The 21,622-nt window shown below is 41.6% G+C and overlaps 1 protein-coding gene across 1 annotated transcript in view; it reads right to left on the bottom strand.

Moving 5' to 3' along the window:
- Positions 1 to 21,622, bottom strand: part of RP1L1 (RP1 like 1) — a 30,211-nt gene that overhangs the window by 6,777 nt on the left and 1,812 nt on the right. The window contains exons 2-4 of the mRNA XM_034421381.3: positions 14,228 to 14,305; positions 6,536 to 7,193; positions 3,990 to 4,155 (exon numbers count right to left, since the gene is read on the bottom strand). Of these exons, the coding sequence (XP_034277272.3) occupies positions 3,990 to 4,155; positions 6,536 to 7,171 (802 nt within the window). The 5' untranslated portion in view covers positions 7,172 to 7,193; positions 14,228 to 14,305. The remainder of the gene's footprint in view (positions 1 to 3,989; positions 4,156 to 6,535; positions 7,194 to 14,227; positions 14,306 to 21,622) is intronic.

Below are 21,622 nucleotides of genomic sequence, written 5' to 3'. Positions count from 1 at the left end.
CGGCTGAGTCAACCTTGAGCCTGGTAAGATTCGATCTGCCACATTGCTGGCAGCCAGTGATCAGCAGAAGTAGCCTGCAGTACTGCATTCTAACCACTATGCCACCGTGGCTCATTTAATAATAAATTGGGCCACCGTGGCTCATACAATAATAAATTGTAGCAGTTGCTTTAATCACAAAGAATCTGGTTCAGCTTTTAGAATCTCCACAGTTGTAAGCAAATCTATCACACATCTATTTTCAAGGGGACTAAAGACTGCCCTTGTCTTTTTTCTGGTGCTGTCTCTCAAGGCTTCAAGTTGTGCCAAGAAGAAAGGAAAATAGATTGCAGGGTGCATCCATCCCCTCTCTTCCCAAAATAGGTAGCTGCAAATGAAGTGTGGTAAGGGATTTTTTATATAAATTTTTAACCAATTTTTTAAGGGGTTCCAGGGGGAGGAGGGTTGGATTTGGAGTAGGGTTGTGGGTATGGGGGATAACCCACTAAAAGGAGGGCTGGGTATGGCTGTGAAGCGCGGCACGGAGGGTGGGGGGCCCGGGGTCAAGGGGGGGGGCTAAAGCGTATCCAGATATAGTTTCTATCATCAGTACTGTGGGTGGGAGGGGTAGATATGGTGGGAGCAGGAGGCCATATCGTGTTATGGGAGCACGCACCCGCTATTTACAAGTGGTGGTGCGCTCCGGCCCCCAAAGTTCCACTCGTTCTCCAGGTTGCGCAGACCCTCAGGGCCCTGGCCTTCAGCTGATGTTGTGCAATGCCAGGTCTGTAGTAAATAAAGCCCCCCTCATTTGTGATCTTGTTCAGGAGGGGGGAGCGGACCTGGCAGGTATTACGGAAACCTGGCTGGGCCAAGAGGGGGGGTCCCTCTCATTGAAATGTGCCCACCAGGTTTCCGCGCATTCCATCGGCCGAGGTTACAGGGTAGGAGCGGGGGGGGGGTAGCAGTTATCATTAAAGAAGGTCTGAGACCGAGGGAGGCCACTGTTCCTCAGACGGCCAGCTGTGAATCCCTCCTTGTGAGATGGGGTCATGGGGTTCAGATGGGTTTGCTGATCACGTACCTGGCTCCCTGCCACATGGCAGCAGCCCTGCCTGAGCTACTCAACGTCATCGCCGCGATGGCGCTTGATACCCCTAGGCTCATGGTCATGGGGGATTTTAACCTGCCGTCCGTGGGTGAGGCGTCTGAGGTGGCTCGGCAGTTCATGGCTTCCATGACAGCTATGGACCTGACCCAATTAATTCATGGCCCTACCCACACGGGGGGAAATACGCTGGATCTGGTTTTTGTCTCTGGATAGTGGTTGAGTGACCTTGAGATAGGGGATATAGTTACCGAGCCCTTGTCATGGTCAGATCACTCTCTCCTTCATCTCGACCTTCGAACCGCTACACCCTGCCGCAGGGAGGCGGAGCCGGTAAAATGGTTCCGCCCCAGGCACCTGATGGAACCTGATAGGTTCCAGATGGAGCTTGGGCCATTTCTGGAGGCTCTGGCACACGCCTCGACTGGAGACCTAGTGGCCGCCTGGGATAGGGTGGCCGCTGGAGCTCTGGATCAGGTCGTGCCTTTGTGGCCTCTGACCCGGCGCTGATCTCATTTGGCTCTTTGGTTCACCAAGGAGCTGAGGGAGTTGAAGCGCCGGAAAAGATGCCTAGAGAGTAGTTGGAGGGCCAGTCTTTCTGAATCGGACCGGACACTGGTAAGATCTCATATTAGGAATTACCTAGTGGTGATAAAAGCAGTGAAATGTTGTTATTTTGCTGCTCTTATTGCACCATCAGATAACCGCCTGGCCGCCCTGTTTAGGGTGACCCGCTCCCTGCTCCACCAGGAAGCGCAGGAGGACCCCTTGGAGGGTAGAGCCGAGGATTTTGTTCAGTATCTGTATGACAAAATCACTCAGATTCGGGAAGATCTGGACTCCAACTGGGTAGTCTCAGGGGGAGGGACTGGGGCAGGTCTTGAGAATGTTATCTGGGATGAGTTTGATCCGGTGACCCCTGAGGACGTGGACAGGATTCTGGGCAGACTGAATGCGACCACTTGTTTATTGGACCCATGTCCTTCCTGCTTAGTGCTGGCTTCCCGGGAAGTGACACGAGGCTGACTCCAGGGGATTATAAATGCTTCGTTGGGTGAGGGTGACTTTTCCGCCGCCTTGAAAGAGGCGGTAGTGAGGCCTCTCCTCAAGAAGCCTTCCCTGGACCCGGCAATGTTGGTAAACTATCGTCCGGTCTCCAACCTTCGTTTTGTGGCGAAGGTTGTTGAGAGTGTGGTTGCGCAACAGCTCCCCCAGCACCTGGATGAAGCGACGTAACTGGATCCGTTCCAGTCGGGCTTCAGGCCCAAGTACAGCATGGAAACGGCATTGGCCGCATTGGTAGATGATCTCTGGAGGGCTCGGGACAGGGGGTGCTCCTCTGTCCTGGTCCTGTTGGATCTCTCAGCAGCTTTTGATACCATCGACCATGGTATCATGCTGCACCAGTTGGAAGAGTTAGGAGTGGGAGGCACTGTGTTGCAGTGGTTCTCCTCCTTTCTCTCTGACCAGTCGCAGTCTGTGTTGACAGGGGGGCAGAGGTCGACCCCGAGGCCCCTCATATGCAGAGTGCCGCAAGGGTCGGTCCTCTCGCCCCTCCTGTTCAACATTTATGTGAAGCCGCTGGGTGAGATCATCCGTGGTTTCGGGGTGAAGTACCACCAGTACGCTGATGACACCCAGCTGTACATCTCCACCCCAGACCACCCCAACGATGCCCTTGAAGTGATGTTCCGGTGCCTGGAGGCCGTGCGGATCTGGATGGGGAGGAATAGGCTCAGGTTCAACCCATCCAAGACCGAGTGGCTGGGTTTCCGATGTCCCAATATAGTCAGTTGGCGCCATCACTGACTATTGGGGGCGAATCATTGGCCCCCACAGAGAAGGCGCGCAACTTGGGCGTCCTCCTGGATTCACGGCTGTCTTTAGAAGAGCACTTGACGGCCGTGACCGGGAGGATTTTTTATCAGGTTCGCCTGATTCACCAGTTGCATCCCTTTCTGGATCAGGACTCCTTACGCACAGTCACTCATGCCCTCGTCATCTCCCGCCTGGACTATTGTAATGCTCTCTACATGGGGCTCCCCTTGAGGAGCACCCGGAGGCTCCAACTGGCGCAGAGTGCGGCTGTGCGGGTGGTTATGGGAGCGACATGGCGCTCCCATGTAACACCCCTCCTGCGCGAGCTGCACTGGCTCCCGGTGGTCTTCCGGGTGCGCTTCAAGGTTTTGGTTGCTACCTTTAAAGCGCTCCATGGCTCAGGACCTGGGTACTTGCGGGACCGCCTACTACCACCAATAGCCTCCCACCGGCCGGTATGCTCTCATAGAGAGGGGCTCCTCCGGGTGCCGTCGACCAAACAATGTCGACTGGCGGCCCCCAGGGGGAGAGCCTTCTCTGTGGGAGCTCCTACTATCTGGAACGAGTTCCCCCCGGAGATACCGAGGATCCCGGATCTGCGCACCTCCCACTGCGCTCTAAAGACCTTTTTATTTCACCAGGCGTGCCTGGCCTAACTTTCTCCCTCTTTTTAAACAATTTTAATAATTTTAATATTTTTAATATTTTTAATACTCAAAGTTTAAATTTGTTTTAAATTGATTGGGGTTTTAATCTGTCTGGGCCAAACTATTTAATTCGATTTTAATTCTGCTTTTTAAATTTTGTATATATGTACTTTATTGTTGGCTGTTCACCGCCCTGAGTCCTTCGGGAGTAGGGCGGTATATAAATCAAATAAAAGTAAAGTAAAGTAAAGTAAAGTAAAAAAATTAGAAGGCTGAAGGAGAGCAGGAATTCTTGCTCCAATCTAAGTCATTTTCCCCTGTTCATCTGATTAGCCAACTGATACTTTCAAGAAGGCTTCATTCCTTTCCACTCCCTCCCCCAAATCTAGAAATAAAGTGCACCAGCCTAAATGCAGTCATCAGTCATTTGTTCTTACTTTCATTCTTTTTGCCTAAGGTGTTACTGTTGGAGTGGGAAGCTAGACCAGGTAATTTCTCCAAAGAGTGCTTCTTTGGATTTTGCATTAGGATTGGCTTGAAGGGTTCTTGGCCAACGCAGATGAGCACATTTGGGCAAAGCAGCAGACCTTGCATGCTGTCAATCTGGAGAGGAGGCAAACACAATAGCAGTCAATAGGGAGAAAGCAGGGACCAGTACACTGAAGGTGCCACTGATGGCTGAAGTTGACTTACACCTCAGTCCAAATATAGAATGGTCACATCATTGTTATGATGGCATGTTTATGTGCATGTCTTCCAGTCTACGTTTCTGTCAAACTGAAGACCATAGCAAGGGTGGTAATGATGCATAGTAGACAGAGCTGCATCACACATATGGGTGGAATGGAGATTTTGTTTTGTTTCTTAGGTTTCCCTGTCTCAAAACAGCAGAAAACCACAATATTTGGTAGCACAATTCACAGGGAACTGAGGAGCACAAAGAAAACAGGTGTATGATTCTCAAAAGCAGCATGTTGCCTATACTCTCCTATTTGAAGAGCTGTCCAGTTTACATCAACTTTAAAGATCAAACATTGTAAGAAGAGATAGAGCAAACTTCCTAGCAGTTAGCAGCCTCTGGGCAGGTGACTGAATAGCAGACACTGTAAGATTACCACCCAAAACAAGGTAATAGGCAGAAATGACCCTTTTAGGCTTTATTTTATATAATAAATCAGATTAATCAAGCAAACACAACTGATTGCAAGAAAACACATTTGCAGGACTGAAAATTGCATTATCGCTCTCTATTAAGACTCATATCTTACATACTAGCATAAGTCTGATGGGCCTCCTTTGCCTCCTCATTGGGTCACTATGATTAAGTTATGGGGTGAATGGATCAGAAGTACTGACAAAAAGGTAAAGTGTTAATGTATAGGAGAGAGTGTAGAGCAGGAGTCTCCAACCTTGGCAACTTTAAGCCTGGTGGACTTCAGCTCCCAGAATTCCCCAGCCAGCTTTGCCTGGTGGACTTCAACTCCCAGACAGAGCTTTGTTGGCTGGGGAATTCTGGGAGTTGAAGTCCTCTAGGTTTAAAGTTGCCAAGATTGGAGACCTCTGGTGTAGGGGTATACTACACTAACTACAGGTAGCCCTCAGTTTACAACTGGTGGCTTAGTCGCTGTTCAAACTTATGGTGGACCATCCAAAAACTACTTACAACCTAGTCCCAAAGTTATGGCTCCTGCAGCAGCCCACAGACTTTCCCCTTTATAACTAACCACAGGGATGCTGCAGTGCACCTGTGCCTATCTCTCCCTCATTCCCCCCAGGCAGATCCTCGCAGACCTTGGGCCTGCTTCTCATCTCACTATGCCTCACACTCTCCTTCTAAGATCTCTGGAGCTCCAGAGTTTGGGTTAGGGAAGCATATTAAATCACTTTGGAGCTTTTTGCAGCAACTGTTTTAGGGAAGAAGAATGGACCAATTTGTTGCTGGCCCATGTGGCACATACCCGGAAGCAGCCGCCATTTTCCAAGTAAGCACAATTCCTTGTGCCCATGCTAAAATGGTGTGATATGGCCCAAGAATGCTGAGGGACAGGAGGGCCTGTCCTCTTTTTGCAATGTGAAATCTGGACCTCCAGAGATCTTCGAAAGGGTGACAGGGTGATGGGGAGGAGGCCCAAGGTCTGCAAGGACCTATGTGGGGAAGCAGGCCCAAGTCTGTGGGAATCCTGAGGTCAGAAAGTGGAGCACAGGATACCTTGGGGATGATGAGACCTCAGGAGGCCTGGGGAAAGTGGGCCTGTACCTGCATTAGGCCTCCAAGGTCCTCCCTCACACTTGAGGCACCCTATGCTCCATTTAATGATCACTTCAGGGAGAGCAGGATTTGAGGGTCACTAAACAAAGCTATCTCACTCAATGGCTGTCACAACATGCAACCATAATGGGAAGGTCCATTACAGTCATAAGTTGAGGACTATCTGTAGATGTTTAATGCATCATCCAGCTGTGTTGGTAAAAAGAACTGCCATCATTAATTGGGTTGGTTGGTTTGTGCTTCCGTCCTGGGTTGCTAATGAAAACTTTGTGGTCAGAGACGTTATGCTAATAAATGCTGCCATGTTGTGTTCTCCTTTCCTTATGAAGATTTCAGCAAGCCTCATATTTAATTTTCTCTTCTCTCCAGTTTGCCTTTTTTGCCTTAGAGTTGACAGCTTGGTCCTCAGTTATTTTGATGGGCTGTTTTGCCTCTGTATTTTATTTATGGTTTTAAAACATTTGCAGTTGTGTATACCTATTAGCCAGAACTTTCCAAGATAAGCATTCTGATACTTGTCTTTAGATCAAGGATTACCTTTATTTATAAGCTGATTCTTGTGTAAATATAATTGTCATGCATTGGGATCACACAGAAATTTATAAATTCAGATTAGACTTATTTCGGTGTGATCACAATGCATGACAATTACATTTACACAAGAATTTTGCATTTGCATTTAGTGCTATGCCAGCATCAAGACTTCAGACTCACCCTTTTCCCATCTATTGTGTAGAGCTTCCTCACTGTGAACTGCATAATTTCTGAAATTTCATCCAAGAGAACTTTGAAGCTTTGTGCATTTCGACGGTTCAGGATAATTGGCAACTGTGTTGTAATATCTCCATTTTTGATCAGAGTGATTTTCTTGGGTATCCTTGGACTCTGTTGGGTGAAAGCCATTGAGTAATCTTCTTGTTTGATATCTTGAACTACTCTCTTGAGAACACTGGCTGTCTGTTTAACCTTTTGGGGACCCAACTTCCGGTTGGCAACACCAGCGTTAAGAGGTGTGACATATTTCTTATCTGAACAAAGATAGCATCCTCCATCCTCCAGCTGATCCAGTGTGCTGATGAAATGTATCCCCCGTGGGGTTGTGATGGCCCGCACCCCAAAAGGCAAGGGGATCTTGTGGGAGAGGTCATCCATGAGAGCATTGAAACTTTTGAAACTGCGTTGATTGATGGCCATCTTGATTCCTGCAAACTGTGGGTCCCCACTTTTGTAGAACGTTATTTTCTTGGCTGGAGGCACCTGGGTGACAGCATTTGTACGAACTGTTGGAAGAAGTGGTTGCTCATTGGTATAAGAACTGGTGAACTGACAATCAACAGGTGGTAGGCTCATCCTATGGAAGGTTTAGAAGTAACTGCAATGCAAGAAAAAAGGAGTATAATTATAATTACCTACACATGAAATACCATACATATATCCCAATAACCAGAAGTCTAGCAAACAAATAACCTAGCTGGAAATTCATCTAATTAGTCCATATATTTTATATTCCATCCTACCACCTCTTTATTAGTAGAATTAAGAAGCAGATTTAATGAAATATTTGTGCAATGCCCACTTGACAATTGTTCCACAATCTTGAGAGTGCATTTTTCCACAATTACTTGGACACCCCCTTGTTCCAGCTTTGTCTCCATTTATGACAAATTTACCTTCCTTAAAGTTTCTTGTTTGCATATATAACTTCTAGGATTCAAACCTGATTTCGGAGCCTTTAAAATTGTTTCTATCTATTTGCATGCGTGCAAGTAGGTGCACACACACTCACACAGACACAAATACAGACACACACACACACAAAAACAAACAAACACAAACACACTTCATATTTTGCCCAAGGCATTGGGATTGGTTGACCTAGATCATGCTTGAGGATATTTATAGAAACATATTTTTTTATATCTATGTTCCAATTATCCAAATCTTAAAAAGTATGTCAGAATTAATCAGGAGCAATATTAAAGGAGAACAAGGCAGAATTTTTGAGGAACAGAGTAAATATACCACTTATGGAATTAAATTGAGTTAATTGTTTGAGAAAGACAAAATGTTATTCTTCCTCATGCATTTTTTCGTATCACCAGTCCAGATTTCCTAAAGCAAAGAACAGGAAGGACAATGGAGTTGTGGGTGCTCCATCACTGGAGGTTTTCAAAAAAGAGACTGGACAACCATTTGTCTGGGAAGGTATAAGTCTCCTGCCTTGAACAAGGGTTGGATTTGAAGACCTCTTAGGTCCCTTCCAACCCTACAATTCTATGTTCAGTGCTCCAAAATAGTTAGAAAACTTTGATCCCAGAATTAGGTTTTGCTTTTTCTGCTTGGACATGCTGGAATTAGGAGTGAGGAATGTTCTATGTGCAAAACAGTGGTGGATTCCTCCCGGTTCGGCCTGGTTCTCCCGAGCTGGTAGCAGTGACGATATGACATCACCGAACCGGTTCTGCCCCCCGCGCCCCCCACCCCCACATTATTCTTACCTTTTATTTGGTCCCACCCCCAATCTATTGCTGCCTCCTGAGTCCCAGCTGATGGCTAGAGGGAAAAAACCTGTTTAAACTCTTGCCGCGGGGCTTCAAAGGGCTGCCCTACAGCTGATCAGTGTTAAAAGAAAACAAATGAGTAGACCGGTGCCTGCAAAAATACATGAGTGGACCGGTGCCTGCAAAAATACATGAGTAGATCAGTGCCTACAAAAATACATGAGTAAATCAGTGTCTGCAAAAATACATGAGTAGACCAGTGCCTGCAAAAATACATGAGTAGATCAGTGCCTGCAAAAATAAATGGGTAGACCAGTGCCTGCAAAAAATAAATGGGTAGATCGGTACAGCTCTGCAAGCAGTTAAAAACCTGGTAGACCAGTACCTCTGCTAAATCCTAAATAATTGTCACATGACCATCAAGCCACGCCCACAAAATAAGCCATGCCCACAGAACCGGTAGTAAAAAATTTTAGAACCCACCCCTGGTGCAAAACATGTCCTCTATTCAGATCTAGAAGCCTTTCATGTTAGATAGCACTTGTGGACCACAACTTCTCAGTTATGTAAAAAATGTGGTGCCATCCACTGAGATACATTTTGTAGACAGGGAAGTAGCGATATTCTTCTTCTGGAAGTGCCTTCTTCTAATCTTAGCTGCTATAAGACTGGTTGAAATTATAACATGGAAGTGGTATTATGCAAGATATTGTCCATTTTTTGACACACTGACACAAAATAGAAGTAAAATGGGCCAAGAAATATAAAGATCTGGAATCAGCTTTATAGTGAGCAAGATAGGCTAAAGTTTAAACAGAACTAATTACATTTAAAAGGCAACTGGACTTTTTTTTTTCTTCGAGGAAGAAGAAGATGTTTTTCTTCTCATCCAAGAAGCTGCATCATCAGGACAGAACTGAAATGTTAAACATCTTCCTCCAAGAAAAAACATAGTCCAACTACCTTTTGAAAAATCACCCTTAAGACAACCATGACTTTGATGACTGAGACTCAGAGGTGGGTTTCAGCAGATTCTGACTAGTTCTAGAGAACCGGTAGCAGAAATTTTGAGTAGTTCGGAGAACTGGTAGTAAAAATTCTGACTGGCCCCGCCCCCATCTAGTCTCTGCCTCCCAAGTCACAGCTGATCAGGAAGAAATGGGGATTTTGCAGTATCCTTCCCCTGGATTGGGGAGGGAATGGAGGTTTTACACTATCCTTCCCCTGCCACACCCACCAAGCCATGCCACACCCACCAAGCCATGCCACACCCACAGAACCGGTAGTAAAAAAGTTTGAAACCCACCACTGCTGAGACTCTCCATAATTACATTTAATACTATTTGCAAAGCTATCCCCAAAACTTTGCCCAGAAAGATCTTCGTTGAAGTTTCCCAAAAGTGTCTAAGCTTTTTGGGACAACTGTAGAAAACCAGTATTTGGGAGTTACAAATCAAATACTCAGCTTTTAAAACATAAGGCTATACATTCCTCACATCTCAGACACACATGGAAATGCTCTGGCGTGTCCTCATATACATGCTCTTATACCTCATATACATGCTCTTGTACCCTAATAAAGCAGATGGGTTGCTTCAATTTGCATAACAGATGTCCCACTTTCTATGGCACACTTCAGGAGAACATAGCTGTATACCATATCTCCTGGGGAGAGATTATTTTGGCTTCATATATTCTAGATATATTATAAATATGTCTATTTATAATATATCTATTATATGCTGGCTGGAGAATTCTGGGAGTTGAAGTCCACAACTCTTAAAGCTGTCCAAGTTTGAAGACCTCTGGTTTAGATCAAAACTTGCTAAAGCTGACTCAGAACTTCAGTACAACCTTCAGCTGCTTGACTCTTGTACATAAACTGCCTTGAAATGAAATCAACTTAAGAAATTCCTTTCCAAATTTTGCCATCTTCCTCAACAAGTAATTCCTTGTTCTTCTGCTGTTCTGATAAAAAAACATAACAACAAGCTAGCACTCCTGCAACTCCACAATTAAAGGTCCAGACTTTCATGGCAAGCAGCTCAGCATGAAATGACTGTTGAGAGAACAGAGAGCAAGGACTGAGGAAGCTTGTCCCAAATCCCACAACAGTAAACCAGAACGGAGGCATTTGTGCAAAATGGAATTAAGTACAGCAGGGGACTTAAAGGGGCGGGAGGACTTCTGCTGTGGAGTAAGAAAACTCAGGAAGTGGCTAGAGGTAGGCTGAGGACAATATCATCTGATGCTCCCCTCTTACAAGTGTAGATGGCCCATCTTTATTTGGTCAATGACCAGCACAAAATAAACAGACAACAAGGCGAAAATACAAAGTACATCTAGGAACGGAATTATATGCAAGAATATAATATTTTAGCATCAAAATTATAATCTATAAGACTGGAATAGTATAAAACTAAAACCAACACAAGATACTTTCTATAACTAAAAAGATCATATTTTAACAGTTTAGCTATAAACTATGGCTCGGTGGAATTCAATCAAAGTTCCATCGAATCAAATAAAGTCAAGTGAAATTATCTCTATACCGGCTTTTGTTTTATTTCCATTCTGGCAACACACCATGTAGTTACTGAGAAAGGGATGAAAGATTTCAGTTTTTCTAAAGGAACTTCAGAAAGCGCTTGCCTGATTTCCAGCAAGTTTGCAAACTAGCAAAATAAGATTGGTCCAAAAGGTGCTGTAAAATTTACCGTGTGACAATTCATGGGTGATTGTTTCCATCTCATTAAAGCTGCATGGGGAGGTGAACTCAGTGAATGGAATTTTAACAAACCTGCCTTGCAGCAACGCAGGGAAAAGGATGTTATGTCTAGTTTTTTTCTTAAAAATATTTTTCTCAGCTAGGGGAAGATGGCCTGTACCCATATCAGAACAAATAGGAAGCGTGGATCTATTTTTACAGATATGGGACTGTATGGGACGCACAACTTCAAATTATATTTTTTATGAATGGTTAATAAATTCAATCAAGAGGATTGTCAGGGCATCTTCCAACTTTCTTCTTCCAGAATCTTTCCAGTTTTAATGTCAGGCTGATAGGTCTGTAGTTTCCTGGATTCATTCCCCACCCCCTCACTTTTTAAAGGTGGGAATTACATCAGCCCTTTTCCAGTCCTCTGGTGGTTCCCTGGTGCTCCAAGGATCTTTGAAAGTTATGGTTCAGTGATTCTGAGATCATCTTTGCCAGTTCCTTCAGAACCTTAGGGTGTAATCCATCTGTTCCTGGCAGTGATGGGTTTCAAAATTTTTTACTACCGGTTCTGTGGATGTGGCTTGGTGGGTGTGGTGTGGCTTGGTGGGTGTGGCTTGGTGAGCGTGGCAGGGGAAGGATACTGTAAAATCTCCATTCCCTCCTCACTCCAGGGGAAGGTTACTGGAAAATCCCCATTTCCTCCCAATCAGATGGGACTTGGGAGGCAGAGAATAAATGGGGGCGGGGCCAGTCAGAAGTTTTACTACCGGTTCTCCAAACTACTCAAAATTTCCGCTACCAGTTCTCCAGAACTGGTCAGAACCTGCAGAAACCCACCTCTGGTTCCTGGTGATTTAAAGTCATGTAGACTGGATAAGTGTTCTCTTACCATTTCCTTGCTTATTCAGATTGGCATTTCTAATTTTACAGTTGTTGTTGTTTTGATAGGATGGACAGTTTTTTTCCTTTTGTGTAAAGACAAGTGCAAAAAAATGAGTTAAGTGGTTCTGCTTTCTACTTGCTGCTCGTCACCTTCTTGCTATTTTCTTTCATTAATGGATCAATGTTTCCTTGACTTTTGTTCTTGGGAGAAGAAATCTGATGTAGCTTCTTTCCATTCTTCTGGCAAATTAGCGTTGTATTTATTTGCAAATGTTGCATCTCTTTTTGGATTTATTCAGAATATTACATTCCGCTCAATAATTCCCCAATTACTCTAAGAATCCGCTTTGAAAGAGAACTGAAGACTCCAATGCTGCACATACTTTCCAGAGAGATTAAGCAAAATACTAAAATAGAACGAAAAGATCTGTTCGTGTAAAACATTTAGCCGCTGCCCTGTGACATAAATAAAATGAGCTGGCCTTTGGTAACACTTTTCAAAATCTGGCCCCCAATAAACTCTTCCTTTTCAGTCCACAGGACAGGACAAGTTATTCATCTCAGTGGCCGAGTGCTTGAGCACAATTGGGCAGCAATGTGGAAATCAGCACTTATCTTCTGTGCAATTAGTTAAACTGCTCTGGAAGTGCCTGAATATATGGCTTGCAGGATTAGTACAAAAGAGAGTAAACAGAGAGAAAGAAGTATGGTCAAGCACTGTGGTTACAGAGAGAGTGAAAGAGGATCAACACAAAGGCAAATATGTAAAAGAAAAATAAATTGGTCAGGAGGAAAAAGGGGAGAAAGATATGTTTGGATAGAATTGATAAAATATTTTTAAAAAAAAGAGAGGTGAGAAGTTTAAAGTGTACTGTAAGAAGTGGTAAATGAATATGGTAGAAACCAAGATGATTTTATAAAGATAGAAACCTATCAAGTATGGTTAAAAACTAATTTTAGCTGTGTTTCTTTCTTTTTTTTTTATTCTCATGCCTTCAGTTTCTTAGGCATTATTATTTCTTTCCGTTCTTCTGCATTCCGTACAAGATGTCTTGTCTCAAAAAAGCATAATATAATACATATAACTGCATTTGAAATATCCAACACGACAAATTCATGTTGTATGTATGCTAAACACCCAACACAAAAATTAAAGATGATAATCATAAAACATCATTTTAAAAAACATACAATTATTTTAACCATTCTTATAGGAGTTCCTAGACCTCTTAGGAATTGGGTCACTTTGCTGAATGTATTCTCCTTTGCCTGTGTCTCTTTTGTATGTGATAACTCAGAATTCAGAACATTATTCCAGATATAGCCTGACTGACACAAACTATAAAATGACTTGCCTCATGGTGGATTGAACTAGGATATTGATAGAACTCCTTGGAGGTATTTTGATTTCATATGCACCAAGATGAGTAATATTCCAGCCAATAGAAAGTACAGAATACTAACATTGCCAAATTAATTGTATCTATATGAATGTGGACACATTTTGAAATATCAGGAATCTCAAAACATATTTTCTACGATTGAGCTGTAATGCGCTAAGTATGTTGTAATATTCAGCATGAGGAAAAACTAATACATGATTATCTTAGCATAGGATGCAGCTAAAAGTGAACTCACACCAAAACATATCCAATAATCAGGTCTCATATTTAATATTTCAATATATTTGATCTCCTTGTGGGGTTCCCAGGATTTATTCCTTTGGCACATTGTTGGTTGGTCACTCACAGTTTTTGACATTATTCCATCTGTCTTAAAAACCCAAATGCTGACACTAAAGTCAATCAAATTACAATATAATTTATTTGATTACTACCTTTTCAATGACTCAAGATCTTTTCTCAAATGCATTTCTTAAATTTAACAAAATTGGGAATGACATAACAAGAGGATTTATATGGAAGGTTGTTTTCAAAGTGTTTGATACAACCATGAGCTCTGGCAAAATGAACAGTGAGTTTCTCAGGATGCTGCATATCCAAATAGATAATATTTCTTTTCCTTTCTATTGGAAGATTAACCAGTAACTCAATTATGTGCCAGGTAAGATCTAAACCAGTCTAAGCTTTAAGCCCCTACATACTTATCTTTCATTTTAAATTTAATAGATCTTTTCTAGTCAATGACCTAATAGTTAGAACCGTAATCCCATCAATATCAAAAGATCAGGATCTAAACCCAAGTTCTTTGGGGAAAGCAACCCACAAATTGGCTTACAACATAATGACAAATTGCATTTATTTAATCAACTTCAATTGTCCTCCAATGTAAAATAAGACTTACCAGAGTGAAGATAGACTAAAGACATCACGCTGTTCTACTTCCCAGCTCAAAGCAGGGCCTCGTTCCTCTTCTGGGCAACTATATAGAAAATATAGAAACCTCTTAGAGAAGATGGTATTCAAACTCAAAAGATAGCTGTAATTTTTGTATGATCACTCAGTTGCAGTCCACCCATGCAGTTGAAGCCTGATAGAAGGTAATCTCTTGAAGACTTTGAAATTGGTCAACTTCTCCCCTTTGGAAACTTGACTTCAATTGCATCAAACTGTGCAAAAGGAGACCTCTTTTTCTTGCAATATGAAAAGAAAGTAGTACGCTGTTGTTCTTATTTAATTACTAATCCAAATAGGATTATGATGGCAGAAAAGCTACTTAGGTGACAAATGCCATCTGCACAGACCAATGAGACACAACTGATGATGACAGGAGTGTCATTATTGCTAAAGATTGAGCCTCAGAGCTTCAGAAAAATGCTCTGGTATGGTCCTAGAAGAGTAGGCTATGATCTAAACTGTTTTAAGCTCCCTTCCTTGATAAGAAAGATGTAAGCCTCATAGGTAAATCACACACTGCAATTACTCCTAGAAACAAGATTATAGGACTGCATCCTTTGGGGCATGTTTTAATTCTATCCACCCATCCTTGAGTCAGCAGAAAACTGCACCAGTATGAACTCTGCTGTTTCCATTGCTGATCTTTCTCCTACCTATATTCTCAGCAGCTTGTCTTGTCAGCCCCGCTAGATAGACTGGAGCAGGAAATCAACTCTAAAGGAAAGCTAAAGACTTTTTAAAATGGATATGGCTTATAATAATAGAATCTTGAAAGCCTCACTGGTGTATCTCCTCTCTTTGTTATACACCAGTGAACTGGAGAGGTGTCTGATGAGTTGTTTCTGAATGTTATGCCATAGTTCTAGGCTTTAAAAATGCTACAGTTGCTTCTAATGGTCCCTACATATTTCCATCAATTTCATCTTCCTCACTCTCTACACCTACCCTTCAAGATAAGGAGTGAAAAGTCTAATAGATTGTAGACATATTAAGGCTGCCCTTGGATGTTGTGAGAACAGGGGTAAAAATACTACTTTAACTCCAGTACAGCTAAGGAAGATTAAGGCTTCCTGTCTCATGGACTAAGGACAAGATGAAGACCACTTTGTGAAACAATTGAAAAAAGATGTCAGGACATGTTGTGTCTTATGGCTAGGGGCCAAGAGGGATGCAACCATAATTGTACTCTTCTGCAATGGCTATTATTTGCAGCTATTCCTATTTTGCGTTTGTAATTTCTGTAAATGGTTTTGAAATCCCCGATAAAATGTTCCACTTTGAAATAATATTCAAAAGTTAAAATAACATTTCAAGGAACTTGCAGAAAGGTATGAAAAACTAGTCGTGTTTCACTCTGGCCATGCTTTCCTGAATTTTCTTTCTCTTACATAGTTCAGCTATACAGTTGGAAGGAGCTTGAAAGGATCATCTAATCCAATTCCTGAGTTACTTAATTCAGATTCTTCATTTCAGAATGTTATTGCCAAGTTCCAGATCAATGATCATCATGCCACTATTGATTCCAACCTTCCATTTGTTAGGAAGATATAAAAGCTTATGGCAGATCTACCCATAGAGAGCCTGTAGATCCTTTTCAATCAGAGTCTAAGCCCTGGTTTGGGATGGTGACAGGATTGGCTGAGGCATCAGTTGTGATTCTACCTGTGGAGCAGGAGGACCTGGCACATTAATCCATGCTCTTATTGCACCTTGTTGGTCTATTGTTACGCTTTCTACTCTTAAAAACTATCTAAAAACTATGGTAAATCTAAAATGCAAATAGGCAGTGTACTATCTGTTTCTAATTGTTGAGACCAGTTTTCTGGACCCTGCATTGGCTTTGGAGTACAATTTAAGATGCTAGCTTTAATCTAAAAGTCCTTGATGGTTTGGTACTTGGAGATGTACTGAAATTCCTAGTCCTACCAATACTGACTCAATTAATTCAACTGAGCAGAGAGGTACCTCCCACATATTTGGGAGGTCTAGGAAGGCTGAAATGAGGAAGATTTGCATTTCTATGGCAGCACTGATGCTGTGGGGCAGCCTCCTGGTTAACATCAGGCTAACCCCTTCCTTGCTAACATTTTTGAAGTGTCTAAAGACTGAGCTGTTATGCACAGCCTTCTCCTGTTTTTGTTAACCCATCTATATTCTCTATGTTTGTGGTTTTATTTGGATGGGATTGTGAGTGGGTTTTTTGTTTATAATTATATTGATTTTTATTTGGTGTTATGTAAGTCAGCAGAGGTCACGGAATTGTGATAAGATAGAATCGAGGCAAATAAATAGATAAAGGAGAAACCCTTCCATACTTCCACCTCTCACAATACTAGACAACACAGTATCAACAGTAGATACCTTCAAATTTCTAGGTTCTACCATATCGCAAGATCTAAAATGGACAGCTAACATCAAAAACGTCATCAAAAAAACACAACAAAGAATGTTCTTTCTGCGCCAACTCAGAAAGCTCAAACTGCCCAAGGAGCTGCTGATCCAGTTCTACAGAGGAATTATTGAGCCTGTCATCTGCACCTCTATAACTGTCTGGTTTGGTTCTGCAACCCAACAAGACAGACACAGACTTCAGAGGATAATTAGAACTGCAGAAAAAAACAGTTACTACCAACCTGCCTTCCATTGAGTACCAGAATACTGCACGAGTCAAAAAGAAGGCTGTGAAAATATTTACAGACCCCTCACATCCTGGACATAAACTGTTTCAACTCCTACCCTCAAAATGACGTCATAGAGCACTGCACACCAGAACAACTACACACAAGAACAGGTTTTTCCCGAACGCCATCACTCTGCTAAACAAATAATTCCCTCAACACTGTTAAACTAGTTACTAAGTCTGCATTACTATTAATCTTCCCATTGTTCCCACCACCCATCTCCTTCCACGTATGACTGTATGACTTTAACTTTGTTGCTTGTATCCTTACAATTTATCCTTACTTGGCCAATAAAAAATTCTATTCTATTCCATTCCATTCCATTCCATTCCATTCCATTCCATTCCATTCCATTCCATTCTATTCTATTCTATTCTATTCTATTCTATTCTATTCTATTCTATAAATAAATATTAAGGTAACATTAACAAACCCAAAATACTAGTTTTTGCTGCTGAATACTTTAATTATTGATTAGGATCCTTTTTCTGTTTAGCTAAAATTTTAGTCGCTGATTCTATTCCTGGCCGTTCATCAATAGAAAATAAGTTTGTGTCATCTTCATTATCTTTCAGTTATCTGAATACAGCAAGTCAAGAGTGTAACTGAAAGAATGGAATGCAGCAATGAATCTCTAAATCCCGCTTCCTGCTTAGCAGTTACATGATTTGGTGGCTTTGGGTATGTCATTTTAAGGCTTAGCTCCATTTCGGAGCAAAAATATGACCTATTTTACAAGGTGTCGCAAGACTTACTGATCATATATGTGAAATGCTCAGATACCAGGGATTATCATTAAGTCCCCTGCTCTCCAGAAGATAGTTCTACCTTCTTTTATTATAACCATCTATTTTATGTGTGTAATGCCTTTTCCAAATGTTAAATTGCATGGTGCAAAAATAGCAGCCCAGGTTCTTAATTGTCTAGCAAATTAGTTGGCTAGAAAGAAACCTTTTCAGGCCTGATACTCACTCTTACAATGTCTTCTTAGGGAAATTTATTTGACACCAAGTATTTTTCCAGCATCAGCACATAAATGTGTTGCAGTTTTCTCTCTCTCTCTCTCTCTCTCTCTTTCTTGCAGTTGATCTTATCTGCAGATTCTTTAATTAAGACTGTATTTTAAAATCATATTTATAGGTATCATTACTATCAATATTTAGTGCAAAAATGGAATAGAAACCTTTTTAATTTAATTGGTTAGTGGGCTTCCTTAAGTGATACTTTCTCTTGTGTCTAAGATTTCCTTGGTTCCTGCTGGTATTTTACTTGCACGATACACTAGGAGGAACGAAGGAGATATACTTGGCAGGAGGGAAAGGATAAGTCTTTCATAATCAGAGATATTTAGATTCCAGGAATAGCAAGAGGCAGCCAGTACTGCTGATTGGATTTTCAGCTTCAGCATTTTGCTCCCTTGAATGACATTAAATGCAATTGCAGAATATATTAACCCGTGGTTCACTTAACCTCAGTTACTCAAGTTTTTGACTTTGACAAGGAAAAGTAATCCATGGAAGACACACACACACACACACACACACACACACACACACACACACACACACACACACACACACACACTGTCCTGGACATAACTTTTGAGAATCACTTTTGAATGAAACTAGAGATTTGCAGCATTTTCAAGTGATGTCTTTACATAGATCTGCATAGGCAAACAGAAAGGGGAATTCAGACAATGTTCTTCTTTTGGAAGTATTATGGGGGTGGGGGGGTGGAGGGTTGTATCTTTTCCAACCTGAGCCACATCAAAATTGAAATACAATCCAGAAATCCTTTCCCATACCTGTGGTGTCAAAGATTCTGTATCACCATGTAAACATGATGAAGTAAATAAGTATAAATAAATCCTGACTTGGAAATATTGTTTGATGGAACTTGTATGAAGACACTCCTTTAGGGCAAGGGGAAGATGCATGGACACACAGTACAGCTTATTTAGCATAAGTACCATAACTTATTGAAAAAAATCTTATAAAGTAGAATAAAATTATGTCCAGCTGCCTATGATTGGTCACTGCTGTATATTTTAAATACCAAAACTCTGACAATTGGATAGATTAAATAATTCAGAAAGCAAATAAAAATAAGAAAGAAGGCAGTGTTATCCCTGATGGGAATCAGCATTTTGTGGTCACGTCAAGTACTAATGCCAAGTCTGTTTGTTGCAACCCTTATCGTATACAATAGAGTAGGATCTGGGTGATCAAAACCTTGTTTTTCCGCCAGGCCGGGCTATCAATGTAAAGATTTTAATTGGTTTTAAATGTAGGATTTTAAATTTGGGGGTTTTATAATTGAGCCAATTATTTAATAATTTTAATTATTTTTAAATTTTGTCTATCTTTGTGCTTTTAATCAGGCTGTACACCGCCCTGAGTCCTTCGGGAGAAGGGCGGTATAAAATAAAATTATTATTATTATTATTATTATTATTATTATTATTATTATTATTATTATTATCATCATCATCATCATCATCATCATCATCATCATCATCATCATCATCATCATCATGGGGCAATTCAGGCTTCAGGGCTTTGGATTTGCCCATGAAGTGTAAACTAGGAAACGCTGCTGGTCATATCTTTTATAGTTGCTTCAGCATTGCTCAAATCCCAATTTCTCTTTACTGAGGAAAATCAGCTTGCTTAATCTGAAAACCTGCTTAGCCAGGAGACTTTAGACCTGTCTGCTTAACAAGAAAAGCTGCAGTTCGTACAGCCAGAGGAAGATGCTTGTTGAAGTTAACATAGGAAAGTAGCAGTAGTACCGGCAAGATTGGCTAAAATGTACGCAAATATGAAACCGGACTGTTGGAAGTGTAAATATAAGGATGGAACATGTGGTGGCAATGCCCCAAAGCAAAGAAATATTGGGAACAGATAAGGAGATGGTTACAGAAGATAACAGGAGAACAAATTGAATTTAAACCTGAATTATTTTTATTAGGAATAATTAATCAAAGGATAAAGAAGCAACTCCAACATATCATTTTACATATAGTAACAGCAGCACGAATTGTTTATGCCCAGTGTTGGAAACTTGAAAATATACCAGTCAATGAGTGGATTATTCATAAGATATTAGAATGTGCCGAGATGTATAAGCTCATGTTAGAAATAAAAGGCAAGGAAGAAACAGAATTTTATGAGGTTTGGGATAAGTGGTATAAGTGGTTAGAACAGAGAAACAAAAATGTATAGAAATAAATGTAGATAACTGTAAGAGACACATGACACAGTTCTGTTAAAAAATGCTTATTGTTATGTAAATTGGAAAAATGGAAAATATATATATATATTTAAAAGAAAAGTAGCAGTAGTGATAGTAGGGGTGGTAAAACAATGTGTTGATGCCAAATGATATTAGCTCTGGTTCTAGAAAAAATAGTTATGTAAGAAAAAGAAAGATATCCTTATGTGTATAATTAACTTTCGGTGCATATAATAATATAAGGTACTATAATTTGAAATAATTTGTTAACCCCTGCCTGTTAGTTCAGCATTGTACCTCATTATTGCAGATAAGGGTTTAGGCCAAGAGATGTTATAAGGCTGCCTTGAATTTCATAGTTAGGATGAGGTTACTTTTTAAAGTGTTTACTCATAATTTGTGATTCTTGAAAGAGCATGAGGATTGGCAAAGAAAGCATGGATAAGAACATAAGTGTCGGATATAAGGCACAATGATGCCATATGTCACGACACCTTCACATAAATTATGTCATTTGTGTGGTGATGTCATATCACGTGTGATTTTATGTAACCTTTCCTCTGCCTGCTTTTCCTGATTTCTCAGGTCATCATATTTTGCGTCTTCTGCTCAGTCTCCCTGAAGATGGGGGTGGGGAAGGAATAAAGAAATAGGAAAGGAAATATATAGCTAGGAAAAAGTTAAGCAGCCTCTTCTGTTTGCTGAGTCTCCCACACAGACGCCCCTTGCCTGCCATCCATTAGAATGATAAAGAAGTCACAAAAGATTTTTTCCAGTGCTGTGATTGGAATTACATGCCCAGGGCCCCTGGTTTGGAGTTAAAAAACAACAGATCTTCAAGGCTTTGTAGAAAGACAGCAGGTTTGGGGCAAGTCTAAACTCTACGGAATGATATTCCAGAGCAGGGGTCTCCAACCTTGACAATTTTAAGCCTGGCGGACTTCAACTCCCAGAATTTCCCTAGCTTTGCTGGCTGGGGAATTCTGGGAGTTGAAGTCCGCCAGTAATCCCAGAATTCCCCAGCCAGCAAAGCTAGGGAAAATCTGGGAGTTGAAGTCCGCCAGGCTTAAAGTTGTCAAGGTTGGAGACCCCTGTTCCAGAGTGTGAATGCCTCAATTGAAATAGGTCTCCTTCTGGGTCCCGCCAGAATGTTACTCTCTAATGGGCAGGACCCAGAGCATTCCTTTCCTCTCAGATCTGACAGGACACGTAAATCCAACCGAGGAGAGACAGTGCTGCAAGAAACCTAGCTCCAAATCTTGAAGGGCTTTAAAGGTGACAACCAGCACATTGAATTAAACCCAGAAGCATAGTGGCAACCAATCTGTCCTGCAGAGCAGGGACATCACACGCACCAAATGGTAACCACCCATAGCTGCCAGCATCACAGCATTTCAGACTACTGTGGAATATTCCGCTACATA

This window comes from Pantherophis guttatus, chromosome 1 (assembly GCF_059756535.1).
Source record: "Pantherophis guttatus breed Tessera chromosome 1, ASM5975653v1, whole genome shotgun sequence".
Taxonomy (NCBI): domain Eukaryota; kingdom Metazoa; phylum Chordata; class Lepidosauria; order Squamata; family Colubridae; genus Pantherophis; species Pantherophis guttatus.
This window is presented reverse-complemented; position numbering and strand designations above follow the sequence as displayed.